Source organism: Mustela erminea, chromosome 8, assembly GCF_009829155.1.
Source record: "Mustela erminea isolate mMusErm1 chromosome 8, mMusErm1.Pri, whole genome shotgun sequence".
Taxonomy (NCBI): Eukaryota; Metazoa; Chordata; class Mammalia; order Carnivora; family Mustelidae; genus Mustela; species Mustela erminea.
Genome location: NC_045621.1, coordinates 69,281,146 through 69,294,422, shown reverse-complemented (window position 1 = coordinate 69,294,422; position 13,277 = coordinate 69,281,146). Strand labels below are relative to the sequence as shown.

The window sequence follows — 13,277 nt, the reverse complement described above, 5'->3', positions numbered from 1 at the left end:
TCAGGTCATGATCCCAGGGTCCTGGGATCGAGCCCTGCAACAGGCTCCTTGCTCAGCAGGGAGCCTGCCTCTCTCTCCGCCTCTGCCTGCCTCTCTGCCTGCTTGTGCACTTGGTGGTGCTGGGAAGGGAGCCCCGCCCATCCTACCTCCGGGGCAAATAAATAAATAAAAGTTGACAAATACATAAATAAAATCTTTAAAAAAAAAAAAAAGGTTTTTCAGTCCTATCAGCCACATTGTAAGTGCTCAACAGCCACATGCAGCGAGGGACGACGGAATGAAATAGTACAGATACAGTGAACCCTCACTCATTCATTCACGGAGTGCACGGCCATGAAGGAAGCACTTAGTATCTCTGCCCTCATGGAGTTTATGTTCTAAAGGGGAAGATAAACAAGGGACAAGAAATACAGTGAGTAAATTTTTCCATCACTTGTGGTCCCCCCAGGAAACAGATGACATTCAATTGAGTAATCAAGACGACTTTAATGAGAGGATTTACCAAGATGTGGGCAGACTTCAGGGAAACCAACAAGAAATGGTGTTGTACTGGAGAACCACCCACTGTGGGGAACCACCGCCCACACATTGGCCTCACGAGGCAAGAGAAGGGGCAGTCACCAGAACCCTGTGAGAGAGCTCTGGGGAGTGGGCTGTAGCCTCTGTGAGAGGGACCGGACCAGGCATGACGCCCCAGGTGGGGCGGGAGCTTTGGGACTGGATTCTGTATCGCTCCATGCTCAGAGCTCCGGCCTGTATCTGGTTCCCCCCACCCCCCAACCCCCCCACTGGCGGGCCCCAGGGAAGCTGCAGGCATGGAGTCCTCTGGGGGCACAGAGCAGCATGGAAAAGAGTGCAGAGAGAATCTGGGTGGACAAATAGAATCAGCATCATCATGCCGCACACTAGAAGGCAACGGCGCAGGAGGAAGAGGAGGTCAGAGGGAAGGACTGAGAGGTCTGGACAGCCAAGCAAAACAAATGGCCTGAAGCCCGCGCTCTCCTTCCTCTGCTCTCCCACCACCCCTCTCTTTCCTGTTATGACTAATTGTGTCCCCTCTGAGTCCTACCATCTCTATGCTGCTTCTGCCACTTGTCACATCCTCTCTCTTTGGTACCTTCACAAGGTCCCCGGAGCAAAGCAGGCAGCTCTGGTGAACTTGCAGGGAGTCCCTATGCTCTGCTTTATTTTATTTTATTTTAGATTTTATTTATTTGACAGAGAGAGACAAAGTGAGACAGAGAACACAAGAAGGGGGAGTGGGAGAGGGAGAAGCAGGCTTCCTGCTGAGCAAGGATCCCAATATGGGGGTCGATCCCAGGACCCTGAGATTGTGACCTGAGCCGAAGGCAGATGCTTAATGACTGAGCCACCCATGGCCTCCTTATTTTATCTTTTGAAAAATATTTTATTTATTTATTTGAGAGAGAGCACATTCAGGGGCAGAGGGAGAAGGAGAAGCAGGCTCCCCATCGAGCAGGGAGCCTGAAGCAGGTCTTGACTCTAGGACAAGTCGAAGGCAGACACTTAACCGACTGAGCCACCCAGGTGTTCCTTTATTTTTATTTTTAAATAGACTTTATTTTTCAGAATAGTTTGAATTTTAAAGAACAGTTGAGAAAATAGCACAGAGAATTCCCACATAACCCCACACCTAGCTTCCCTATTATGAACGTACCTTAGCATGGTACGTTTGTTACAATTAATGAACCAATAACAATACGCTGTTAACTAAAGCCCATATTGTTTTCTGATTTTCTCAGTTTTTCCATGAACTGGAGATGTCTCTAAGCCTACTGTGCCACTCTCTAATCTAGGGCTACCTGTTTTCTTGATTCCCTTCCAGGCTTTTGAAAGCTAATAGAGAAAAATCACAAAACTGGGGTTGAGCCGGTCCAGTCTGACGAGAGAAGATATGGAAGCTCTAAACAGTTAATCTCCAGACACAAGGCATTATCTGTAGCCTCCTACTCAGTCCCATGCCTCCTAGGCACTGCCCTCCCTGTAGCCACCGTAGAGTGCCCTAACGCTAATACCTCACGGACCATGGCTCAGTTACCCAAACTGAGAAATTCACGTTGATAGGAGTCTATTAACTAAATTGCAGACTGTAACTGAGATGTCACCATTTGTCTCACTAATATCCTTTTTCTGTTCTGGCATTCAGTCCAGGATACCACAGTCACTTGTCACGTCTCCTTAGCCTTCTCCAGTCTGTGACCGTTTCTCAGGCTTCCCTTGTCTTTCATGACCTTGACACTTTTGAAGAGTATTGGTCAGGTAGTTCGTAAAATGTCCCTCAGTCTGGGTTTGTTTGCTGTTTGCTCATGGCTGGACGGGGATTATGAATTGTTGGGAAGGAGACCACACGGGGAAGTGCCTTTCTCGAGACATTGTGTGGGGCTGTGGGGGTGTCATGAGACGAGCAAACCTGAACTACAAACCACCTTAACCTTGCTCATTTTGTTAGGGTGGTACCCGCCAGTTACTCTTTTTCTTCTTCCACACTCTGTAACCAGCAAGTCATGAAACCCAGACCACACTCAGGAGAAAAGGTACTACCTTGTACTCTGGAGTAAGGGGTATCATCAAAGCATTTGTGGACGTATGTGAAAACCACTGCAGTATTAATGAATACTTTCGGGTAACTGATCTGAGGCTCTACAAAGATCCTGTATCTCCTTAAAGCCTCACCCATTAACCTTCTCGTTCCTCAGGGGATCCTGCCTGCCACCATCACATCACTGCTCCGGGCTTCAGGAGATTTTGTCCCTTCCTCTTTCCTTCCTCATTTATAGTTTGGAATCCTTCCTCAGGACAGTTTTGTCTTCTGCTTATTTATTTGTTTATTCTGTCATTTATTGTTATCACTATGGGCTCCTGGGTCTTTATTTTCTTTGAGTTATAATCTGATACTATTGTTCTTCATTTGGTGCTCAAATTGTTCCAGTGTTGGTTGTTGGGAACCTCTTCCACTTTGTTCCTTTGTTCTTCGGACATGCTTTCATCCTTTTTGTGTTTTGCTTTGTTTCGAACATGAGTTTACTTTCTGTAGGTGTGAAATGCCCAAGCCTGTCATGTGTTTTCAGCTTCAGCTGCCTCAGCCTAGAGGGCCTCCCAGGGCATTTTTAATTTCCTTGCTGACAGGCTGGTGACTTTATTTAGGAACTGCTGCTCTGCCAGGATCAAAATCCTATCTGGACAGGCAACTCTCACAGTGGTAAAGGGTCTGACAGATCCAGTCCCTGGCCTGGCACTTGCCATTATGTGACTTTGGGCACACAACTCTGTAAGCCTCAGTGTTCTCTTCTGTAAAATGGGGAGTAACAATCCTACTTCCTATGGGGTATGAGAATTAAATGAGAGAACGCATGTAAAGCAGTTCATATGCCTGTTCTAAGTATCTGATAACAATGTTTTTGATGATAACGAAGAAGCTGCTACTTCTGGTGCCAGCAACTGGTTTTAAGGGCAGACTGCCTTGCTTTGAAACCGTAATAAAACTCTCTGTGTCTCAGTTTCTCATCAGTAAAATGGGGATAATAACAAAAACCAGCTCATAACCTGACCTTTCCCAACCCATCCCTTATATCCCAATAAAAAACAACTTCATAAGAGTTTTTAAAAAGCCAAAAACAAAAAACAAAACAAAAAAATCCCCAAACAAAGAAACCCCAGCTTATAGAGTGTTGGATTAAGTGAGTCCGTATACACGAAGCACTCAGAACAGGGCCTGGCCCTTGAAACCTGTTAGCTGTTACTGTTTTTGTAATTATTACTATCGTAGACTAAATCCCTAGTTCCTCTGGTGTTATTCTCCCCATGGTTGGTAGGCCAAGAATTATGGCATAAAAATTAAACAATCTAATTTGAAAAAGAGAGAGAGAGACTATAAAATTGAAAGGTAATAGATGATTAACATCACATGGTTATCATCTTTAAAAGAACAACCAAATTCAAATTCATAACTAGCTTGATCACCGTCTTGTGCTGTTGACGTTTCCTGCTCTGAGGTGCTGACAAAAGGCGGAGACAGAATTACTCGATTCACATTTGCCTTGCACTGATGCACGAGGCCCAAATGGCCCGCGGCTTTGGGGAAACTCTTTGTAAATCCATCAAATTTGGCCATTAAAAATGATAACTATGATCAGCCAATGCTGAGGGACCCATTTTGTGGAAAAAAAGAAACGAAACCAACACAGTTAGTGACATAATAATTAGGACGCAGGGGAGACTGCTGACAATTTGGAGATGTTTTCTTGGAGAAAATATCAAATGACTTTCAGTTTGCAGGACATTAATAGATAATTAAATTGACAATTTATGGCCGCGGAGTGACAGTTGTTCCCTTCTCCTCTATGCACATGAGTTAAGCATCTAAAGGCAATTTCTGCCCCGTGTTAATTGCAGGATAGAGTGTCATGAAAATTCCTTCCCACCCGCTGAAAACCCCAATAGATTTTTTTGTTGTTGTTAAGAATGTCAGGATTTTCTCCCATCCAAGTACTAACCAGGCCCGACCCTGCTTAGCTTCCGAGATCAGACGAGATCGGGCGCGTTCAGGGTGGTATGGCCGTAGACAAGAACGTCAGGATTTTCTAACTATTGGCCTTAAAGTGCAGCTGAAGCTACATGAGGTTGGGTTATTATTAATATACATTTTTTTGTTTTAATAAATTTATTTTTGAAAACCACGAATGCCCAAGTTAGCCTCAGCTTAATTAACAATATCCACGGAGCCATGGACTCTGATGAAGGTGAGAAATGTCAGTTGCCCTGGGCCAATGGCTTGGTGAGGTCCCTCCTCCCTACAGTGAAAAATCCACCTTGGCTGGGAGCAGAAGCAGAATGGACAAGGGCCTGTAAAAGAAAACTAGGCCCTCTTAGTTGGGGTAGTTTTTCCAAGATTCTGAGACAACGATCCTGGCAGCAACATTGGGGGATATATGTGTGTTCATTATTGGCAAACATTAGTGTTCCTAAGATCTGAGTGGACAAGAGGCAAGGTGGCCGAGGAGAGTGAGGGTGAAATTGTTCTATGAGTCAACGGTCTACCAGGCAGAGGCAGGCAAGGGGGCTGAAAAGGCATTCAAGGCCACTGTGGTGGAGGCTCAGTATTTTAGGAGTGGGCCCGAGAGCCTGTTCTGGTGATCTGGCAGTCTGCAGTTCTCTCTGGTTTGCTTACTACCCACTGTAAGGAAACTGGGGTCTGAGTCAAGGCTGGAGGCTGACAAGGTGCTGAGTTGTGAACATTTGGATCCCATCAACATTAGCCCAACACTAATAGTTTTCACTGGAGCGTAACATGCAAGGGGTGAAGCAGTGACAAGTGAGGCTGGAGGGGTCCATTGTAAAGGGTCCCGTTGGCAGGGCAAGGTATTTCAACCTTATCCTAATAAAGTCCAGATAAGAGGGGCACTAAACCAAGGTAGTTTGTGGAGGTGATGAGGAGATAACAAGATCCAACTTGATGGCAAGCCTGACTTTGGGGGTGGGGTGTAGGAACAAGAGGAGCTTCTGATAAACCCTGGGTTTCTAGCATAGGTAACAGGTATCATAACCAAGGATAGTAGAGGATGAAGAGAGTGGGCTTTGGGGTAAAGGTGATGTCTTCTGTTATTTTTTTATTTGTTTAAAGATTTTATTTTTGAAGAATCCCTAGACCCAACATGGGGCTTGAACTCACAACCCCAGGATTACAAGTCGCATGCTCTATGGACTGAGCCAGCCAGGCACCCTATCTTCTGTTATTCACATGATGAGTTTGAGGGATCTGTAGGATCCTTTTAGGAGATGTCTGGCCTTTGGACACATTCACCGAGATTCAGGACAGAGAGATAGGCCCGAGCAACAGACTTGGGAGTCCCAAGGACTCCTTTAATAGAAGCTGTGGGCATGAATAACCTCTCCGGGAAGAAGGAAGGGGAGGGTTAACTTTTAAGAACCCAAGGAAGGAGAGAGGGAATAGCAGAGAAATAGGGGAGACCAAATTAATCAACTGTCTATATTTGTTTCTCCTTGAGGTAATCTTAGCCAAACTGGGTAGCCCTTCAGCATATTTGTTTTGAATTCTAGCCCTCAAAAAACAGACCAAAAAACTACAGTTGGGTGACATGTTTGGCAAAACAAAGGCAAAGTGTACTGGGTAGCTGTTTTGAAACAACAGGTAATGATATAAATATAGTATGTGTGTACCAGAATTCCTCCCCAAACTCAAGTATTTTGAGAATGTAGGTGGAATTATAAAACAATATTTTGTATTCAGCAAACATGCAGGTTTGGTTTCCCTCACCATTTCTAATCTATTTGCTTTATTTTGGAAAATGTAGGTTTTTCCTATCAAGGTAAAAACAATCTATTGTTGTTGTTGATGGATAAACTGAGGTAGAGTATCCTGGTGACTTATTCACATAGGTTATCACAAACAAAGCAGTAATAAGACCATCATCTATTATGCCCATTACAAATATTTCTCCATGTCATGAAGATCGAATATTACCTGGCAGTTATATTTCCTTTACTGATAGTAGCTACAAAGCAGTGTTTCTCAAACTTCTTGTGTTCTTGTCACACTTTTGAGTAATTTTTGGTGACATGGGTCATTGCAGGCCGGAAGTCACAAATGGCAGTGCATGAAAGGAGTTCTAAAGGCCCTGCAAGTGGTTTTTAAAAGTCTGACATTTAGATAGAAGGTGATTTCAGCTAACAATCCAGATTTTTGACTTCTTTGGAAGACTGGGAGATGTAGTAACATGGTCCTCCATGTCAACAATCAGGGGAAGCTTATGGTGGTTCTCCCTGCAGAGCAGACCTATCTTTTGGTTCTGCAGTCTCAGCTTCTCGCCTTTGAATTCCCTGTCTCTTCTCAGTAGACCTTTGAGTTTGAGACCAGAAGCCTGCTCTAGGCCAACTGACAGCTGTTCAAAGTGAATGGCCAATTGCACTGTCACTTCATTATTTGTGCTTGTCTCCTTCCGTAACTTGAACTCCTTAAGGGCTGAAGTTTTTACTTGCTTGAAGTGCTTGTGTACCAATAGTCCTGTGCTAGGAGTGGCACGCAGGCACTCAATAAAAGCTTAGTTAATGAATCTATGAGGTTTAATTCTTTGCAAGCATTTGGCCACAGATAAAGAAGGGGAAATTGCAGTGATTTGCCTGGGGTCCTAAAGCTTAGAAATCCAGGGTATGAGATTAGTTCAATGTGTTTGTGATGAAGATGTGAATAAAGGACAGGCTTGGTGTTCAAGTGCATTTCTTAACAGATCCATCAGCCTTGCTTGCTGATTCCTGGGAATCTCTTTTGAGTCACAACATGCATACCTAAGGCTCTGAGGAATTCTGTAGCAAAACAACACACAGTGTTTTATTTGGCTTAACTGAGTATTTCCTAGTCTTTATCTACTTTTTCACTATTTTGTCACTGTCTTTGATTCAGAACATTCTCTCTTCTCAGATGTATTAAATGACAAGCTATTTTTTTTTTTAAATGATGGTAAAATACAAGCACCCTGGTTAAGACAATTTTGCAAGAATTTTGTGACTGTTTCACAGGTCCCTGGGGTCTTCTTCAAAGCACGGCTAAAACAGTGTTGGGAAATGTGGCTTTCATTGTGGTGCTGTTGGAAGTCAAGGTTAAGCTATCTTGTTTCTTTTTCTCCTTGGATTAGGCCATAAATCTCTGAAGATAAAATAGCTTACATTTGTACGGCATTTTATAGTTTACATTGTCACATGCATTGTCTGTTTTTCCTTACAACACCGAGGACAGGGATTATTATTCCATTTTATAGAAGAAGTGGTCTCAAAAAGCTTCGTTGACTTATTACAAGACCTAAAACTACCTAGAGGTAATACCAAGATTTAAGCCAGTGTTTTTACTCTAGATCCGACCATCTTTCTGCAGTTCCATCTGGCTTTTATTTTATTTTTTGAGCACATCGTTTTGCTTTTTGGTCAAATCAAAACGTTGACTCTAAATTTCTAAGAGTTGGTGTTGTAATCCCCTCCCCTCCACCTAAAATACTGGCTCTAGTGTCTCCAGTGAAGCCTTGAGGAAAGGCGTTAAAGATGGTTCTAGCAAGCCAATGGCCTGGAAGGCACACGAAGGGGAGTCAAGGGGGCGTAGGTCCCCTCGGATCCGCCGGCCCACACCGCGAGGGGCTCTGACTTTTGCTCTTTAAACACCTTGCCCTTTCTCCACCGCGCCTCAGGGCCACAAGCCCCCTCCGCGTCCAGACAATTCCTCTGAGCCGCACGCAACCTGGCCTCACTTCCCCCGCTCCTAAGGAAGGGGCCACCCATGTGAAAAGCTTAATTCGCCAGAACAGCCTCCTGGAAACCCAACTCCGCGCCTTTAACCTGCTGGCCGAGTGTCACTGGCTCCGTGTTTACAGATTCTGGGTCCGGAAGCTCCGGGACGCAGCGGGCTGCCCGGCCGGGTTCCAAGTTCCACAGCTTCCAGCAGCCGCGGGAGGAAGGGGTCCGCTCCTCCGCCCGGGGCCCCTTCCCTCCCGAGCGAGGTGAGTGAGGGGTGGAGAAGGAGACGGGGCTCGGGAAAGAAGGAACGACAACCGAGCGGGAAGTGGGTGGAGAAGGGCTCCGGAGAGGGCTCGAGGAGGGGCCCCAGGAGGCGGGGCAAGGGCGCTCGGGGCAGGCCCGCGGCCGGGGCGGGGCAGAGGGTGGCCACGCCCCCTCCGCGCCCGCCGACCGTCCCGCGCGCCAAAGCCGGACTTCGGGAAGGCGTACGGCGGGGCTGTAGAGCGCTTCCTGACGTCGGAAGTGGCGTCGAGCTCTGTTTCCCGCGCTGCTAGCGGCACTCCAGCTGGGTTCCCGCCGCCAGGTTTTCCGCCCCGCGGGGCCCGCGCGTCCCGGCTAGCTGGGCGCACGCACTGCCGAGGGCCGGGGGCGGCACGGGGGTCGGCAGAAGTCCGCGCAGAAACCCCGAAGGAGGGGCGGCTGGCGGAGAGCGCCGCCGCCCGCCGGGGCCGGTTCCCCTGTGCTCTGGCCGCTGAATTAAGCGTGGGCTTCCGAGTGGAGCGCGGCCTCGCTGTGCTTTGGGTGGAAGGCGGAGGCCGACTGAGGGGCGGGAGCTCGATGGGGTTTCAGTGGGACTCCTGCCGGATTCTTCCACGCATCCAGGGAGAGCCCGGGCGCTCCCGGTTCGGAACGTGAGGTCTTCGTTTCTGGGGGGGCCCATGTCGGAAACTTGCCCAGGAAGTCGCGAGGGGCTCCTTTCCCGGGAGGAGGTGTGTGAGTGTGAGCGTGGACCGAGGTATGTGAGCATCTGGGAAGAATGAGGGTCTTTGTTCCAGAAACCCCATCTCCCCAAACCTGTAGGGAATGGTGGGGTGAAAGGTCAGGGCTGCCTGAAGGTGAGGCGGCTAGTCCGATCTCAAAAGGACAGGAAGTCCCCAGGGAACTGGCAGGGACACAACTTGCCTTCATTCCTGCCCTGCCCATGGTGATCTTCTCAAAGCTCATCATTACAAAGTGACCTGTATTGCATTTGTTTACCCCTTGGTGCCCGTTCTCTACTCCCAACCGTAGGTTGCAAGTTCCTTTCCTTTATGCTACCACCACTTGATTGGATGTGTCCCCCTCTTCTTTTGACTCTTCCGTTTCTCTTAAGCTTTTGGACATCGGGAAGGCAGTGTTAAGAGCCCAGCTTTGGAGACAGACTGGTTGAATCTAATTAGCTTTTTGATTTGAGTCAAATTATGCATTTGCTTGTAGTGCCCTTCCCACTGCTGTAAAATGGAGAAAAAGTATCCACCTCACAAGGTTCACTGGGGGATTCAGTGAAAGGATTCATGTAAAGTTTATCTAGACTTAGCTGTCAGAGTCATGAGTGCCCACTTACTTCTAAGCTACTTTTGGTATCGCCCCTTCTGTACCCCTTTATCACCTAATTACATGGGGATTATTTGACAAGTTTTCTTTGTGTACAGATGGTTTGTTTTCTCAGCCTGCTTTTTAAGTTCTTTAAACATAGTCACTTTTTATTTCTGTGTGTTTATTTCAATATCAGTTTGATATATTGTACACAGCTTGTATTCAATAAACATTTTTTGATTGATAAAATCTCACTGATTTTATTATCTAGAGAAAGATTTTTCTAGAAAATTTGGAGTTGTGGAAAAGGAAAACTTCATGGGACAGGGTAAGTAGAAGAAAACTAAATATGAGGACTTCCCTTGTTAGCTTAAGACCATAAAAAGGCATCATGTATAGTAATCTCAACTATATAAAGAAAACAGCAAAAGAGACAATTGGAAGTGAATGTGCCAAATGATTAGAAGTCCTGGTGTCATAGGATTATGAGTATTTTTTTTTCTTTTTCCTCTTGCTTTATACTTTTTATTCCTTTGCAGCTTTTCTACAGTCAGTACGTATTACACTGTTATTCAGGAGAAGTACGTCGTTTATGTAATTTAGCTAATAAAAATGACCATATTTTGGGTATTTAGAGATGGAGGGACAAACCTAAAAATAAAGCAATAGTTTTCCTCCATTGTTTTCCCAGGCTAGCCAGTCTTCTCCGATTTGTGCTAGAAAATCAGCTTATCAGTTATCTCTACTCTAGAAACATAAAATGTCTTTGCATTTCCTTTTCAGTGACCAGCATCCTGTCTTGTCTATTTAGGGGGACTTCCTTTGAAGTGTCAAGATCCCAAACAGGGAACCAAAAATCAAAGAAGGGTTCATATTAAATCCAGAGTCAAGGCAAAGTGAGTAGAATGTTTTTAGTGGTTATTTCAACAAAGCTGTAAAAGTCTAGTGAACTTTGACCTTTCTAGTGATTCTCTTTTTGAGCTTAAAAATGCACCAGTGCCCTCCTGCTTGTATTACTGTAACCCCCCTCTTTTTTTTTAATTGCAAAATTTACAGTTTACTTCAAAGTGAGTTACCTTCCATTTTTATTGAAAATTAGGACAAAAATTAGGACAACACCTTGTCTTATATGTGCATAGTCATTCATTCAACTAAAATTTACTAAATACTAGGGCATCTGGGTGGCTCAATCGGTTAAGCATCTGCCTTTGGCTTGGGTCATGATCTCAGGGTCCTGGGATCGAGCCCCACGTTGGGCTCTGCTCACTTTCTTCTCCCTCTCCCTCTCCCTTTGTGCTCTCCCCTTTTCTCTCTCAAATAAATAAATAAAATCTTTCCCCCAAAGTTTACTAAATATCTACCAAGTACCAGGCCTCAGGCTGATGCTAGAAATATAAGACAAGACCTGGTCCTTTGTCTTCTGGGAGCTTAGTGTCTAGATGATAGACATGTGTGTATAAACAATGATGTATAGGGAATTATTTCAGAGGCTTTGGTAGGTCCCTGACTAGACAAACACAGCAGCCAGTGGGACATGAGGGAGTAGCCAGTTTTAGTGGAGCAAGATGATAGCAAGAAGGAGGAGGCAGAAAAGCATCACAGAAAACTAGTTATCTAGACTGATTACAAATCTTTAGCTTATAAATGGTTAGTCCTTCCTGATGTGAGACTATTACTTTCTCTGTATTGGGTGTGATCCTATTGTCTTATACTCTAGCCATCTGACTGTGTTCTTTGATACATTAAAGGTATGCCTTGTAATTCCTTCCTTTGTTGATAGGTAAGATGAGTTTATAGCATTCAAATTCTATTTCATCATATTCTAAGGACTGGCCAAAATTTAAAAATATGAGTCCTTTTAACATGTATGATTTAGACTTACAAGACAACTTAAGCCTTAAACTTTTTCTTTTTACTTGAAGCATATAATTGCATGTTTATTCCCCAGTTTTTAGGTGTTGGGCTCACTGTGTGGGTCTGATGATTGGAAATACTCCTTGTTTTTCTTGTATAAGCCCCACTCTTAATACTTTGGGTTTAGGATTTCCAACCTTTGCTTTTCTACAGTGGTAGGGAGAGCTTCAGGGCACTTGTAAAACAGTATTACTGTGGAGTTATTTTAGTCTTTATAATTTCTTTCCTCATCTTTTACAGTTTTCTAGCTTGCAACTAATTGGACACCAGATTTTTATGATTTATTTGTATTATTTTTTTAGTGACCGTCCTCTTTTTCAAAGAATTCAGCTTCTTTTTATATCATTTTTCATGTCTGGTTTTAAAATATATTTGTTTTGAGTTTTCTTTTTTTGCACTCATACTTCCTTTTTTTATATAATAGATATAAACACATTTTAGAATAAATAACTGATTTTAAGCATACAGCATAATTGTCCTATACTGTATTATTTTAATTTAAAATGCCAGTCATGACCTAGCGAATTTATGTTAACCAAGTAAATTGACATGAAGACTTACATTTTGAAAAATACTGTGTTTAAGAGTAGCCTCTTAGTATTCGATGCACCTGGCATCAGTGGGGGTTACAGATAGTTAGAGAGTGAAGATTAATCCCATAAGTTAGTTAAGTAGTGTTTCATTAAGAGCCTTCTACTGTATTAAAATTTTGTTGTATTAAATTTCTGGGTGAACCACTAGGGTTTGGAAATCTCATTGCACTCAAGTTCTGGCTGCTCTGTTTTGAGTTTTGAAGAAAGCTGGAGTGGATCTAAAACTCTAAACTTAGTGCTTATGGCCCACAGAATTCATGTAATAAGCTTAACCAACCATAACAGCCATTTTAAGGCCATTTGATATACTTTTCCACGGATAGAACAAGGAGTATGATTGATAAAATGCCTAAGCTGATATAAGGAAACAGTTGTTGGGGCATCTGGGTGGCTCAGTGGGTTAAGCCTCTGTCTTTGGCTCAGGTTATGATCTCAGGATCCTGGGATCAAGCCCCACAGTGGGCTCTCTGCTCAGTGGGGAGCCTGCTTCCCCCTTTCTCTCTGCCTACTTGTGATCTCTCTCTCTATCAAATAAATAAATAAATAAATAAATAAATAAATAAATAAGAAAGAAAACAGTTGTCCCAGTTTATGGTAATGTCTGGGGCCCTTAAGAACCTCCACTTAGGTCTTAGCCTAGGGTTCTCTCCACAGACATAGAACTTGAATGATATTTGATGGAGCCAGAAAAGTATATACAAACAAAATTATTTGTTTAAGTTGAAATCAAGAATTTCATTCTTCTCAGTGGAGGCTCCCAAGTAACAAAGGGTACTGAGGGCTATCCTGCCAGAGTGTAGTAAAGGCAGGTGGATATTTCATGGGTTGATAGCTCTATCTACCTTGGTCTGCAGTACCAACTTTCAGAAGATTACTCCTTTTCAAAATACCTGTTATTCAGGGAAGATGGGGCCGGTGAAAGAATGGACAATCTGT

General features: G+C 44.2%; 1 protein-coding gene across 1 annotated transcript; it reads right to left on the bottom strand.

Moving 5' to 3' along the window:
- Positions 1-55: 55 nt before the first annotated feature.
- On the bottom strand, positions 56-9,199 carry LOC116597072 (translation initiation factor IF-2-like). The gene is made up of 3 exons (XM_032354336.1): positions 9,171-9,199; positions 8,362-9,078; positions 56-377 (listed from the first exon to the last, which is right to left on the bottom strand). Exons 1-2 carry the CDS (start codon positions 9,197-9,199, stop codon positions 8,391-8,393), a joined length of 717 nt encoding a protein of 238 aa, XP_032210227.1. The 3' UTR covers positions 56-377; positions 8,362-8,390.
- Positions 9,200-13,277: the final 4,078 nt, after the last annotated feature.